Source organism: Mytilus trossulus, chromosome 13, assembly GCF_036588685.1.
Source record: "Mytilus trossulus isolate FHL-02 chromosome 13, PNRI_Mtr1.1.1.hap1, whole genome shotgun sequence".
Classification (NCBI taxonomy): Eukaryota; Metazoa; Mollusca; class Bivalvia; order Mytilida; family Mytilidae; genus Mytilus; species Mytilus trossulus.
The window spans coordinates 17203238-17218321 of NC_086385.1; the positions used below are offsets into that span (position 1 = coordinate 17203238).

The following is a 15084-nucleotide window of genomic DNA, read 5'->3' on the forward strand; positions in this document are numbered from 1 at the left end:
AACATGACCAAAATGGTCAGTTGACCCCTTTAGGAGTTATTGCCCTTTATAGTCAATCTTTAACCATTTTTCATAAATCTAAGTAATCTTTTACAAAATCTCCACTGAAACTACTAGGCCACAATCATCTTTGGGGTATCTAGTTTGAAAAATGTGTCCGATGACCTGGCCATTCAACCAAGATGGCCGCCACGGCTAAAAATAGAACATAGGGGTAAAATGCAGTTTTTTGCTTGTAACTATGAAACCAAAGCATCTAGAGCAAATCTGACAAGAAGTTAAATTGTTAATCAAGTCAATATCTATCTGCCCTGAATTTTTCAGATGAATTGGACAACTGGTTGTTGGGTTGCTGCCCTCCAATTGGTAATTTTTAAAGAAATTTTGCCGTTTTTGGTTATCTTGAATACTATTATAGATAGCGATAAACTGTAAACAGCAATAATGTTCAGCAAAGTAAGATCTACAAATAAGTCAACATGACCTAAATGGTCAATTGACCCCTTAAGGAGTTATTGCCCTTTATAGTCAATTTTGAACAATTTTCATTAATTTGGTAAATTTATGTAAATTTTTACCAAATATAGTTCTCTGTTACTAATGGGCAAAGTTCATGATAGATATAATTGTAAGAAGCAAAATCGTTCAGTAAAGTAGGAACTTCAAACACATCACCATCACCAAAATACAATTTTGTCATGAATCCATTTGTGTCCTTTGTTTAATATGCACATAGACCAAGGTGAGCGACACAGGCTCTTTAGAGCCTCTAGTTTGTTATTTTTACAAGATTGTACCTGAAACATGAGTTCTAGGATCTGTGTCTACTACCATTGATGGTCATGAAATTATCTTATTAGGGCTGTCTGAAATACAATCTATGTCATTTGTGATGAATTGATTTTCTATTATCACCTTCAAAAATAATTTTAATTATGCATAAAATTTTCCGATATAAATCTATTTGATATCAATTCATAATTATGAAATTAATCTCAATTCTAAGGTTTTGAAATATCCAAATTGATTTATTGTGAATTCTCACAAAACTTAAGTAAGGATATTTTTAACCCAATTTGAAATGACTAATCTGTGATTATTTTGAACTAGCTAAATTCAAGTTTTGATCTCTGAAAAAGTTTAAATGTGATTCTCCAAAGGGGACGTCTTTCACCTAATGTCTCCATTGTTTGAAAACCGCTAAAATCACTCAGATCAAAAATAAAATAGCAATTACGCAGCTTTATGTCCAGCAGAAAATTCCTTACAAAGGAGTATGTTCGATAAGGTCCTAAAATGGCCCCCTTTTTTAGCGTAAATTTCAAATTTGGATTTTTTTACCAATATCACGATAAATTATAGCTAATTCATTCTCTAGATAGGATATAAGCAATTTTGTTAAAAAAATTACGTTTCTGCGTTTCATTATGACGTCACAAGTTGTACTCATATTGATTTTTAACGAAAAAATCTATGAAAATGGGTAAATTTCCAAAGATTATTTGACAGGAAACATAGAGCGCATACGTCGACAACAAAGATCTTTTAAAATAATGTTTGTAAATATATTTAACATGTCTTATTTGAATAGTAAGCTTGTTGAAGCCTGCGCTCTATGTTTCCTGGTCCTTTATTTGGTTGAAATCGACCTGATTTTGTCAAATTTCACAAAAATCCCTTATCTTGACATTATTGGGATGTAAAAATCAACGTGTAAGAATTAAACTTTGACAAAAACAGCTCTGTTTAACTTTCTCACATGTCTTTAGGGCAACTTAAAACAATAATTGTCTTGTAAACATGAACTTTATAATTGGGGCCAAATATGGCACTTACCGAACTTACTCCTTTTCAAGGACGTTGAAATTAGCAAAATGTGACACAGATGAACACTAGAGATGACTGAGGTAATACATATATGCTCCACTCAGGGGAGATAATGATTACCAATAAACTACACTGTCAGGGGAGGTAATAAATATATAACAATAAACAATACCTTGTTGCTGGTCCCCTGTAATTTCCATCAGTATCCTCTGCCCTTCCATCCCTAACTGTTCAACAGGTGCCATATTGACCCGTCTCTTCAGTTGATTATGTTCCTCCAGACGACACTGTGCACCATTTAAATTCTCTGGAAGCTCTGGATTGGTCAGAATATTTCCAAGTTCATCTAGCTTATCAAGGAGATCTAAGGCTTTACATATAAATTCTTCTAACATCTGCAATAGGTATAAGATAAGATCATATAAAATGTGTACTGTTAGAGTTCCTTAAAAGTGGTGGCTCGAAGAATTTAACCACAAAAATTTGCAAAAGACAATTATGGTGTATTGTAATAGAAATAGTAGTGAGGACCAGCAGTTTTTTTCAAGTAGATAAATATAAGAAGATCACATTGGAAAAAGATTTCTAGAACTCTGTGTACTTACAAAAACAAGCCTAAAAGTTCATAAAATTTGACAAAGAAACCAAATTTAATTTTACCAATGGGCCATTTTCCACCGATTTATTCCCGGTTTATTCTTATTCTGTTCCAGGTAGGAGTAACCTGTATTCCTGTGATTGTTATTTGTTGCAGTTTTTCATAATACACCTTATCACTATTTGTGTGCCATTAATTGACATCACAAAAATTCCCGTAAAATTGTCATAATAGAAGATATTTGATGCCACAATGGAAAAGTGATTGTTGTATGACCTCAAAAGAGATCCCCAAATAGGGATAAGTTGTATTGTATTTTATTTGTTTAATTCTATTAGCTAAAATGAGGCAATCAGTTTTCTGTTTTACATTGTTTGACATTGTCCCTTGTATATCTTACTTTATAATGTGTTTTACATTGTTTGACATTGTCCCTTGTATGTTTTACTTTATGATATGTGTTTTACATTGTTTGACATTGTCCCTTGTATGTTTTACTTTATGATATGTGTTTTACATTGTTTGACATTGTCCCTTGTATATCTTACTTTATGATACGTGTTTTACATTGTTTGTCATTGCCCCTTGTATATCTTACTTTATGATGTGTTTTACATTGTTTGACATTGTCCCTTGTATGTTTTACTTTATGATATGTGTTTTACATTGTTTGACATTGTCCCTTGTATGTTTTACTTTATGATATGTGTTTTACATTGTTTGACATTGTCCCTTGTATATCTTACTTTATGATATGTGTTTACATTGTTTGTCATTGCCCCTTGTATATCTTACTTTATGATATGTGTTTTACATTGTTTAACATTGTCCCTTGTATGTTTTACTTTATGATATGTGTTTACATTGTTTGTCATTGCCCCTTGTATATCTTACTTTATGATGTGTTTTTCATTGTTTGACATTGTCCCTTGTATGTTTTACTTTATGATATGTGTTTACATTGTTTGACATTGTCCCTTGTATGTTTCACTTTATGATATGTGTTTTACATTGTTTGACATTGTCCCTTGTATATCTTACTTTATGATATGTGTTTACATTGTTTGTCATTGCCCCTTGTATGTCTTACTTTATTATGTGTTTTACATTGTTTGACATTGTCCCTTGTATGTTTTACTTTATGATATGTGTTTACATTGTTTGTCATTGCCCCTTGTATATCTTACTTTATGATGTGTTTTACATTGTTTGACATTGTCCCTTGTATGTTTTACTTTATGATATGTGTTTACATTGTTTGACATTGTCCCTTGTATGTTTCACTTTATGATATGTGTTTTACATTGTTTGACATTGTCCCTTGTATATCTTACTTTATGATATGTGTTTACATTGTTTGTCATTGCCCCTTGTATGTCTTACTTTATGATGTGTTTTACATTGTTTGACATTGTCCCTTGTATGTTTTACTTTATGATATGTGTTTACATTGTTTGTCATTGTCCCTTGTATATCTTACTTTATGATGTGTTTTACATTGTTTGACATTGTCCCTGGTATATCTTACTTTATGATATGTTTTTTACATTGTTTGGCATTGTCCCTTGTATGTTTTACTTTATGATATGTGTTTTACATTGTTTGACATTGTCCCTTGTATGTTTTACTTTATGATATGTGTTTTACATTGTTTGACATTGTCCCTTGTATGTTTTACTTTATGACATGTGTTTACATTGTTTGTCATTGCCCCTTGTATATCTTACTTTATGATGTGTTTTACATTGTTTGACATTGTCCCTTGTATATCTTACTTTATGATATGTGTTTTACATTGGTAGACATTGTCCCTTGTATGTTTTACTTTATGATATGTGTTTTACATTGTTTGACATTGTCCCTTTTATGTTTTACTTTATGATATGTGTTTTACATTGTTTGACATTGTCCCTTGTATGTTTTACTTTATGATATGTGTTTTACATTGTTTGACATTGTCCCTTGTATATCTTACTTTATGAAATGTGTTTGCATTGTTTACATTTTTATTTGGGTTCATAGTTGTCTCATTGACAATCATACCACACCAATTATATTTATGCCGACACATGACAACCACTATGTACATAAGCAGGAGTATAATAATGTATAATGACATTGCCATCATTTAGAACTACTAAAAGAGATGACTTTTTTGACATTTTGCTATGGAACAGTAAAGCTGCAATAGGGTGAAAAAAAAATGGCATTTAACTTTTTTTTAATGCATTCCTGTACATGTGGATTCATTATTTGTTAGATACCAATTTTCATGGGTTCATGATTACAGTTGAACCACAAATTCAAATGTTTATTCAAATATATGAATCCACAGTATCATAACTAATTCATTATAAATGATACAAACCAATCTAAGCTGTATCCATTGCTCATGATTATATTCCAGCGCCCCATCAAATTCTCTTGTCAGCTGGGTGGGGTCAATGGATTTGGTTAGATTGTCAAGTGAGATCATACAAGTCTAAAAATATAAAAATATTCAATTAAAACATAGAAAAATTGTGAATAAAATTTACTTTTTCAATAAACAAATTCTGATAAATTAGTACAAGTTTAAAACCCCTGCATTTCAGCTGGCATCTCTAAATAATTTTCACCTCAATTACAAATACTTTGATTGGTCGTTCTAATATTTTTACTCATATGCGAACACTAATATATGATGACAGTTTCAATGAATAAATTCTTAAAAGAACCAAGGGCAGTCATTTTTCTTTACTTCTTCAAACATGTATTGTTGCTGCATTCATTGTACATTAACTAGAGCTCCTGAGTCCCTCTCCCCCATTTTGATGGAGCTCCAGTGGCATATCTCTGATTGGAGCCTCCCCCTTTTTTTTTTTACAATCAATGCTTTAGAGTAGAGTCATATGGTTGGAAACACACACCTCCCCAATATCCTGGGTTGGAACCCTGCTTTTGAAAATGGCTGGATCTGCCCAAGGGCTCATTTTATTGAATCCTTTATTTTCTCTGTTTGAGACTGCTCTTAATCATATCACCATTTTCTTAAGGCCATTGCTTTGTCTGTATTTCTCATTATTAGGAGTGTTTTCTGCAGACTGAATTGCCTAAGCTATCTTTTAAATTAGCTTATCCCCTATGTTAAGGACTATATTTCATTTAAGTTGGTACCCAACACCTTTACAAAAATTAATTTGGCTCGTTTAATTTTCCAAAAATTGCGACAAAATATTAACTTTAACCATTTGACAAAAATATAAAAAATTCAAATTCTTGAACCACCCACTTTATCGTAATTTTTTCAATCTCCCTGTATTGTAATGTACCACAAATACAAATGGTTCTAGAATACTGTAAATTCAGAAATTATTGCGAAGTTTTTATTATTGCGACAGAGGTGTAATCGCAATAATTTAAACTCGCATTTTGAAATATTGCACATCAATTAAACAGGATTTTTCTTAAAATCGTAAAAATTAAAATCGCATTTTGGTTTAAAATGACAAAATCGCAATAATAAATGCACGCAATAATTTCTGAATTTACATTATTCTGACTCTTACCTCAAAAGCATATTTGGCACTTCCAAGACTAGTTCTTTGTTTTTCCCAGAACTTCTCTGGTTTGATTATAAAAGCTATATAAATGCTGCCAGGAAAACATTCCTACAAAAGATAAAAGCACATAGTATAAGTAAATGAAACTCATCTTCCTTTCCCAGAACTTCTCTGGTTTTATTATAAAAGCTATAAAAATGCTGCCAGGAAAACATTCCTACAAAGGATACAAGAATATAGTATAAGTAAATGAAATACATCTCCATTTCAGTCAAAAGGATTATGAATAGTTTCAATTTTACTAAATCAAAAAACTAGAGGCTCTAAAGAGCCTGTGTCGCTCACCTTGGTCTATGTGCATATTAAACAAAGGACACAAATGGATTCATGACAAAATTGTATTTTGGTGATGGTGATGTGTTTGAAGTTCTTACTTTACTGAACGATTTTGCTTCTTACAATTATATCTATCATGAACTTTGCCCATTAGTAACAGAACTATATTTGGTAAAAATTTACATAAATTTACCAAATTAATGAAAATTGTTAAAAATTGACTATAAAGGGCAATAACTCCTTAAGGGGTCAATTGACCATTTAGGTCATGTTGACTTATTTGTAGATCTTACTTTGCTGAACATTATTGCTGTTTACAGTTTATCGCTATCTATAATAGTATTCAAGATAACCAAAAACGGCAAAATTTCTTTAAAAATTACCAATTGGAGGGCAGCAACCCAACAACCAGTTGTCCAATTCATCTGAAAAATTCAGGGCAGATAGATATTGACTTGATTAACAATTTAACTTCTTGTCAGATTTGCTCTAGATGCTTTGGTTTCATAGTTATAAGCAAAAAACTGCATTTTACCCCTATGTTCTATTTTTAGCCGTGGCGGCCATCTTGGTTGAATGGCCAGGTCATCGGACACATTTTTCAAACTAGATACCCCAAAGATGATTGTGGCCTAGTAGTTTCAGTGGAGATTTTGTAAAAGATTACTTAGATTTATGAAAAATGGTTAAAGATTGACTATAAAGGGCAATAACTCCTAAAGGGGTCAACTGACCATTTTGGTCATGTTGACTTATTTGTAGATCTTACTTTGCTGAACATTATTGCTGTTTACAATTTATCTCTATCTATAATAATATTCAAGATAATAACCAAAAACAGCAAAATTTCCTCAAAATTACCAATTCAGGGGCAGCAACCCAAAAACTGATTGACCGATTCATCTGAAAATTTCAGGGCAGTTAGTTCTTGACCTGATAAACATTTTTATCCCATGTCAGATTTCCTCAAAATGCTTTGGTTTTTGAGTTATAAGCCAAAAACTGCATTTTACCCCTATGTTCTATTTTTAGCGGTGGCGGCCATCTTGGTTGGTTGACCAGGTCACGCCACACATTTTTTAAACTAGATACCCCAAAGATGATTGTGGCCAAGTTTGGATTAATTTGGCCAAGTAGTTTCAGAGGAGAAGATTTTTGTAAAAGATTACTTTAATTTACGAAAAATGGTTAAAAATTGACTATAAAGGGCAATAACTCCTAAACGGGTCAACTGACCATTTTGGTCATGTTGACTTATTTGTAGATCTTACTTTGCTGAACATTATTGCTGTTTACAGTTTATCTCTATCTATAATAATATTCAAGATAATAACCAAAAACAGCAAAATTTCCTCAAAATTACCAATTCAGGGGCAGCAACCCAACAACCGATTGACCGATTCATCTGAAAATTTTAGGGCAGATAGATCTTGACCTGATAAACATTTTTATCCCATGTCAGATTTCCTCAAAATGCTTTGGTTTTTGAGTTATAAGCCAAAAACTGCATTTTACCCCTTTGTTCTATTTTTAGCCGTGGCGGCCATCTTGGTTGGTTGACCAGGTCACGCCACACATCTTTTAAACTAGATACCCCAAAGATGATTGTGGCCAAGTTTGGATTAATTTGGCCCAGTAGTTTCAGAGGAGAAGATTTTTGTAAAAGATTACTTTAATTAACGAAAAATGGTTAAAAATTGACTATAAAGGGCAATAACTCCTAAACGGGTCAACTGACCATTTTGGTCATGTTGACTTATTTGTAGATCTTACTTTGCTGAACATTATTGCTGTTTACAGTTTATCTCTAACTATAATAATATTCAAGATAATAACCAAAAACAGCAAAATTTCTTCAAAATTACCAATTCAGGGGCAGCAACCCAACAACCGATTGACCGATTGATCTGAAAATTTCAGGGCAGATAGATCTTGACCTGATAAACATGTTTACCCCATGTCAGATTTGCTCTAAATGCTTTGGTTTTTGAGTTATAAGCCAAAAACTGCATTTTACCCCTATGTTCTATTTTTAGCCGTGGCGGCCATCTTGGTTGGTTGACCGGGTCACGCCACACATTTTTTTAACTAGATACCCCAATGATGATTGTGGCCAAGTTTGGTTTGATTTGGCCCAGTAGTTTCAGAGGAGAAGATTTTTGTAAAAGTTAACGACGATGGACGACGGACGCTGGACGCAAAGTGATGGGAAAAGCTCACTTGGCCCTTCGGGCCAGGTGAGCTAAAAATGTATCAAGCCTTTGCTTGGAAACCATCAGGACCATTGTTATGGAAAACAAAACACTTTGAAGAAAAATTCTGAAAATATTATTCTGAAATGCTCAATTATCAAGCAGTTTTAAGTTTTTTTTTATTTTCAACACCTGTTGTGTGATTTTAACTACTAAAAGGATATTGTCTCATGCAGTACAGGTTAGAAATACTACTCAAACGGCATGTTTTATGGTGAAGCTTCATCAGTAACTCATAGCAAATTGTTTGTGTAAAAACATAGAAAGTTTTATAGCAAACCAGAATACGTCCATAGTACATGGATGTTCAATTCGCACTTTCATTTTCTATGTTAAGTGGGCTATGAAATTTGGGTCAATACTTTAATTTGGCATTAAAACTAGAAAGATCATATCATATATAGAGAACATGAGTACTAAGTTTCAAGTTGATTGGACTTAAACTCCATCAAAAACTACCTTGGTCAAAAAGTTTAACAAAAAACTTTAATCAGAAGCAGGACAGACGGATGGACGGACAAATGGATGATCGAACAAACTGATGCACAGACCAAAAAACATAATGCCCCTAGATGGGCCATAAAAGAACCAAATAAAAAATAGCCAAAATCCAATTCAATGAGAAGTATACTTAATAGGACAGTTTTTAGGATTTTTACACGTCTTTAATGCATATAAAGAACTAAGTAGTCACTTAACACTCTTCAATATGAATAGATATGATGAGCATCATACATTGTACACTAATGGACAAACACTCAAATAGAATCACCCTATGTTCAAACAATTAAGATGTGAATGAATTTATTAGAGGCGACAACTTCAAAACATCCAGTGGCATATCCAGAAATTTTCATAAGTGGGGGCCTGCTGATTGCAGAAGAGGGGCTTGCCCCAGTAATGTTTCAGGGATTCCCTATATAATCAACCAATTTTTTTCAAGAAAAAGGGGGGCCGGGCCCTCTGAAAAAAACCTCTAAATCTGCCTCTGACATTAGCATCAATTTCTCACAACAACATATCATCTCCCTTTAGATAATGGCCAGCTATTACCAAATATCTAATTTCAGTTCAATGAGTTAGCAGGTTCAGGAACGATATTGACATTAATATAATGTTTATAAACAACAGTATTGATTCTTAATTAATTAGACATTAAGTAAAGGTTTCCCTAATCAAGGAAGCCAATAAAGTGCTGAAATAAATCTTCCGGGAAATCTATTAATAGCTTGATAGGGAATATTAAAGAAAGGGAAATAGCAAACACTTATTTTAGACCATTGGAAATAATTGACAATTTAACCCCCAAAAAAATACAGAACTCTATGGGAATCTAAGAAATTGTTGTCACATATTTATTGTTATTTCTGACTTCCTTCCAAGTGTCATGTATACAGATTAGGTACAATTTTGTCTATAAATTATAAATGACTGCTCTATTTAAACCATTAATGCTAAATTCAGAATATGCAATTCCTAATTATTTTGATTATCTGAAAATGGTCAATTCTTATTTATTTGTTTAAAAAGATGTTCAGTGTTTAAAAAATTTTTTTTTAATTTAAAATCACCTGAAACAGATTTCAAACAGAAAAAAAATGTAGGTAAAAAATTTTGGGCATGTTTTCGCAAGAAAACGAGGCAGCATTTGTATAATTCATTATTTTGGATGTAAAGACCTTCATTTATAAATATATAAATATATATATATACACCACTTCAACAACAAATTTCCAACAGATATTGTTTTTGTAAAAAATTAAATAGGTCAAATTGCGAGGAAGTGGAAACAATATCTGAAAATATCCAAATATATATATAATATTGGTCAAGTATATGCAGTCTCAAAATGCATATAATATGTGCAACAAATTTCCTGTTTGTTCACACATATATATGCATTTTTTGTTAATAATAGATAAACTCAAGTTTTTCTGTAAACAATAATCATGTAGTAAATTAATCCCCCCAAAAAAATCAGATAAACTGGTTCAACACAAAGAAAATACAACAGAGACAATGAAGAAAGATGGTTACCATACTCAAGGCAAAGTGCTTAATCAATTTAATGGTACTGGGTTTAAGGGGTTTGGAAATCATCATGACCTTAACTTTGACCTATTAACCTTTAAATCAATACTTTGTTAAGGTCAAGGTGTCAAATCAAATGTCTTACGTCCATATTTTTTCTAGATTGAAGCTGTTGCATTGTGTCAAACTGATAAAAATGTTAAGAATGGGTGCCAAATTTGAAGCAGGATCTGCTTACCCTTCTGGAGTACATAAAATTACCTCCAGATTTTGGTGGGGTTTGGTGTTGCTTAGTCGTTAGGTTTCTATGTTTTGTCATGTGTACTTTTATTTGTCTGTTTTCTTTTTCTTTTTAAGCCATGGCATTGTCAGTTTATTGTCAATTTAAGAGTTTGAATGTCCCTCTGGTATCTTTTGCCCCTCTTTCAGAAAAGTATCACAATACAAGAAACTAATGCACTTTACGTTACCTCCCTATCATACATTTTGTATGCAGAACCTTTATATTGATTATCAATTTCAAATGTTACTTTTAATTTTGGTAAACATTTTCATTCAACAGTTATCATTAAAATTGCAACTGTTTCCAACCAAAAAATGACACTCAAAATCCAATAAGGCAAAAACTTTCTATATGCACTTATTAAATGCATCAGTTTTTCGTATAATTACTGTTTGTAGACATAAAACATTGCTCAGCCAGTCGCAAGGAATAATTATTATGAAATATTGCGGTTTTACAAAACACGGATATGCTACTGATATTAACGATGAAATATACATTTCTATCAATGGTTATATCTCAGCACAATGCATGGATCAATATTTTTGTTTATAAACATTCCAGATATAAGAGATCAATAATTATGACTCATCTGGGGGTATGTAAATATGAAACTTATTCCCTGTATGGACTGGAACATGCACTTGGGTAGAGATAGTACTAAATGTGTAGGAAGGTCTATATATCAAACAAATGAGAGTCTATCGTTCAGCTTTTTCAACATTTGTTTCAACTTCTACCAATATCAGACTTGGAATTTTGAAAAGCTCTTCATGCATCAGTGTTAATATTAGGTAGAGAGATAGCACACAATGTGTAGGAAGTTCTACACATATCAAATATTAAACAGATGCATCATGGGTAGACAGATATCACAAACTGTGTAGGAAGTTCTATACAAAAATAATATTAAACAGAGGAATCAAATGTGTAGGAAGTTCCAAACATAAAAAATATTTAACAGAGGCATCAAATGAGTCCATGAGAGTTCACCTTTCAACATTTGTTTCAACTTCTATCGATATCAGACTCCTAATTTTGAAAAGCTCTTGACTACATGCATCAGCTTAAAATTTTGAATTTTTCTACACTTGGACTGAATTATTAAATTAGGACAAAAATTCATGGCAGTTTTTTTTAGATAAAATCTGGATTAATTTTAGAACGACCAGTCTTCAGTAATGTCCTAAATATTTGCAACTGTAAAATTTGAACTTTTAACTTTGAACCCTGAGCACTATCAAGACTTCATCAGTAGCAATATAGGCCTCATGTAGTGCTAGGCATAGGAACATCTGCTTGGAGCTGAAAATCTGATCTAGAGACTTGCGCAAAGACATAAACAACACTTTCTATCAGTCAAAATAAAATTTATACTTTAACCTATGAACTATGACCCTAATAATCAAGTTGAAATTCAGTCTTTTGACCTACCTGTAATACTTTAAGAATTGGTTTAACTATCTGCCAGGTTGAACCTCGCATATCTAATATCACAGTAAAACCTTTGTCCCTCACATCATCACTAAAAATATAAAGTACATTTTTGTAGTTTCAAATTATGTAAAGTGCCCCAAAATTATTAATAAATAAAATTATGTTTTTTTTAAGTGATTAAAGAACTATAACAGAAAAAACTTATATTTTAAAAATTAGAAATAAAAATCAATTTGATGTATTTTTAAATAAGTGAACATTAATCATTACAGCTTCTTCATTTCATGTTTGTTCCTCTATAAAATGATTTTCCTTCGATCTAGACTTCAGAAAATATAAAGTTCTACAAAATACTTGTCTTTTACCTAGGGATCCTGGCTAGGTAGGTCATGAGACGCCTGAGATCATCATGGTCTAACCGATCATTATGTGTACGCGATGGAAACGTTAATATTGGTCCACCACGTCGGTCTCGCCCACCTATAAATAAAGATAATTATAAATATATGTATTTAGATATAGGAAGATGTGGTATGAGTGCCAATGAGACAACTCTCTATCCAAACAACAATTCATAAAAGTAAACCATTATAGGTCAAGGTCTGGCCTTCAACAATAAGCCTTGGCTCACACCGAACAGCAAGCTACATCTTCCCCACCTTAGAAAAAAAGATAATTATAAATAGAATGTGTTTATTGCAAAGGAAGCTTTACGAAATTAAATATAGAAAATACAGGTGTCCTTCACACGAAGCAGCAGGTAAAATAATACATGCATCAATAAATGTTAATCAAATCTAGAATTTCTTCTTTAACAGATCTTGTAAAAGATGGTTATTATACCTGTGACTTCTGAGCTTTACTGTAGATTATAACAAATACCAAAATAATTAGGGGGGAATTAATTTTTTAAGTCTATTAAAAACGGATTTGTAGTCGGATCATAAATTTTTCTGGTTTTCAAACTGGAAAATTTAGAATTACAAAAAAAATCTCCTAGATATGCATTATATTCAAAACGAATTGCATCTTATCAAAGACAACATGTGAATAAGTGAGATTGTTGACTTCCCCAATTAAATGATAAAGGTATGAGGCTGTTGATTGGTTGACACATTCAAATGCCTGCTTTCAAATATTATAATTTGATCTTCACCTACTGACAAATATTGTCGAATATGTCCTTAAATATTTGTCAGTCTTACCTGACAGGTAGGCTACCTCTCTCAGAATAGGCACTTTATCTTACAATGTACCTGACAATTAGACCACCCTCGCTCTAAGAATAGGCACTATATCTTACAATGTACCTGACAGGTAGGCCACCCTCTCTCTAAGAATAGGCACTATATCTTACTGACAGGTAGACCACCCTCTCTCTAAGAATAGGCACTATATCTTACCTGACAGGTAGGCCACTCTCTCTCTTAGAATAGGCACTATATCTTACTGACAGGTAGACTACCCTCTCTCTTAGAATAGGCACTATATCTTACCTGACAGGTAGGCCACCCTCTCTCTAAGAATAGGCACTATATCTTACCTTACAGGTAGGCTACCCTCTCTCCAAGAATACACACTATATCTTACCTAACAGGTAGGCCACCCTCTCTCTGAGAATAGGCACTATATCTTACCTGACAGGTAGGCTACCCTATCTCTAAGAATAGGCACTATATCTTACCTGACAGGTAGGCAACCCTCTCTCTAAGAATAAGCACTATATCTTACCTGACAGGTAGACTACCCTCTCTCTTAGATTAGGCACTATATCTTACCTGACAGGTAGGCCACCCTCTCTCTAAGAATAGGCACTATATCTTACCTGACAGGTAAACTACCCTCTCTCTTAGAATAGGCACTATATCTTACCTGACAGGTAGGCCACCCTCTCTCTAGCTAAGAATAGGCACTATATCTTACCTTACAGGTAGGCTACCCTCTCTCCAAGAATACGCACTATATCTTACCTGACAGGTAGGCCACCCTCTCTCTGAGAATAGGCACTATATCTTACCTGACAGGTAGGCTACCCTATCTCTAAGAATAGGCACTATATCTTACCTGACAGGTAGGCCACCCTATCTCTAAGAATAGGCACTATATCTTACCTGACAGGTAGGCTACCCTATCTCTAAGAATAGGCACTATATCTTACCTGACAGGTAGGCCACCCTCTCTCTGAGAATAGGCACTATATCTTACCTGACAGGTAGGCTACCCTATCTCTAAGAATAGGCACTACATCTCACCTGACAGGTAGGCAACCCTCTCTCTAAGAATAAGCACTATATCTTACCTGACAGGTAGGCTACCCTCTCTCTAAGAATAGGCACTATATCTTACCTGACAGGTAGGCCACCCTCTCTCTAAGAATAGGCACTATATCTTACCTGACAGGTAGGCCACCCTCTCTCTAAGAATAGGCAATACATCTTACCTGACAGGTAGGCCACCCTCTCTCTAAGAATAGGCAATACATCTTACCTGACAGGTAGGCTACCCTCTCTCTAAGAATAGGCACTACATCTTACCTGACAGGTAGGCCACCCTTTCTCTAAAAGTATGCACTAAATCTTACCTGACAGGTAGGCCACTCTCTCTCTAAGAATAGGCACTATATCTTACCTGACAGGTAGGCCACCCTCTCTCTAAGAATAGGCACTATATCTTACCTGACAGGTAGGCCACCCTCTCTCTAAGAATAGGCACTATATCTTACCTCACTGGCATGACTGGTAGGCCACTCTCTCTCTAAGAATATGCACTAAATCTTAC

The 15084-nt window shown here is 33.4% G+C and overlaps 1 protein-coding gene across 1 annotated transcript in view; it reads right to left on the reverse strand.

Moving 5' to 3' along the window:
- Positions 1-15084, reverse strand: part of LOC134694142 (triple functional domain protein-like) — a 72075-nt gene that overhangs the window by 45961 nt on the left and 11030 nt on the right. Inside the window, exons 3-7 of the mRNA XM_063555138.1 lie at positions 12672-12786; positions 12304-12394; positions 5974-6075; positions 4794-4907; positions 2000-2222 (exon numbers count right to left, since the gene is read on the reverse strand). Of these exons, the coding sequence (XP_063411208.1) occupies positions 2000-2222; positions 4794-4907; positions 5974-6075; positions 12304-12394; positions 12672-12786 (645 nt within the window). The remainder of the gene's footprint in view (positions 1-1999; positions 2223-4793; positions 4908-5973; positions 6076-12303; positions 12395-12671; positions 12787-15084) is intronic.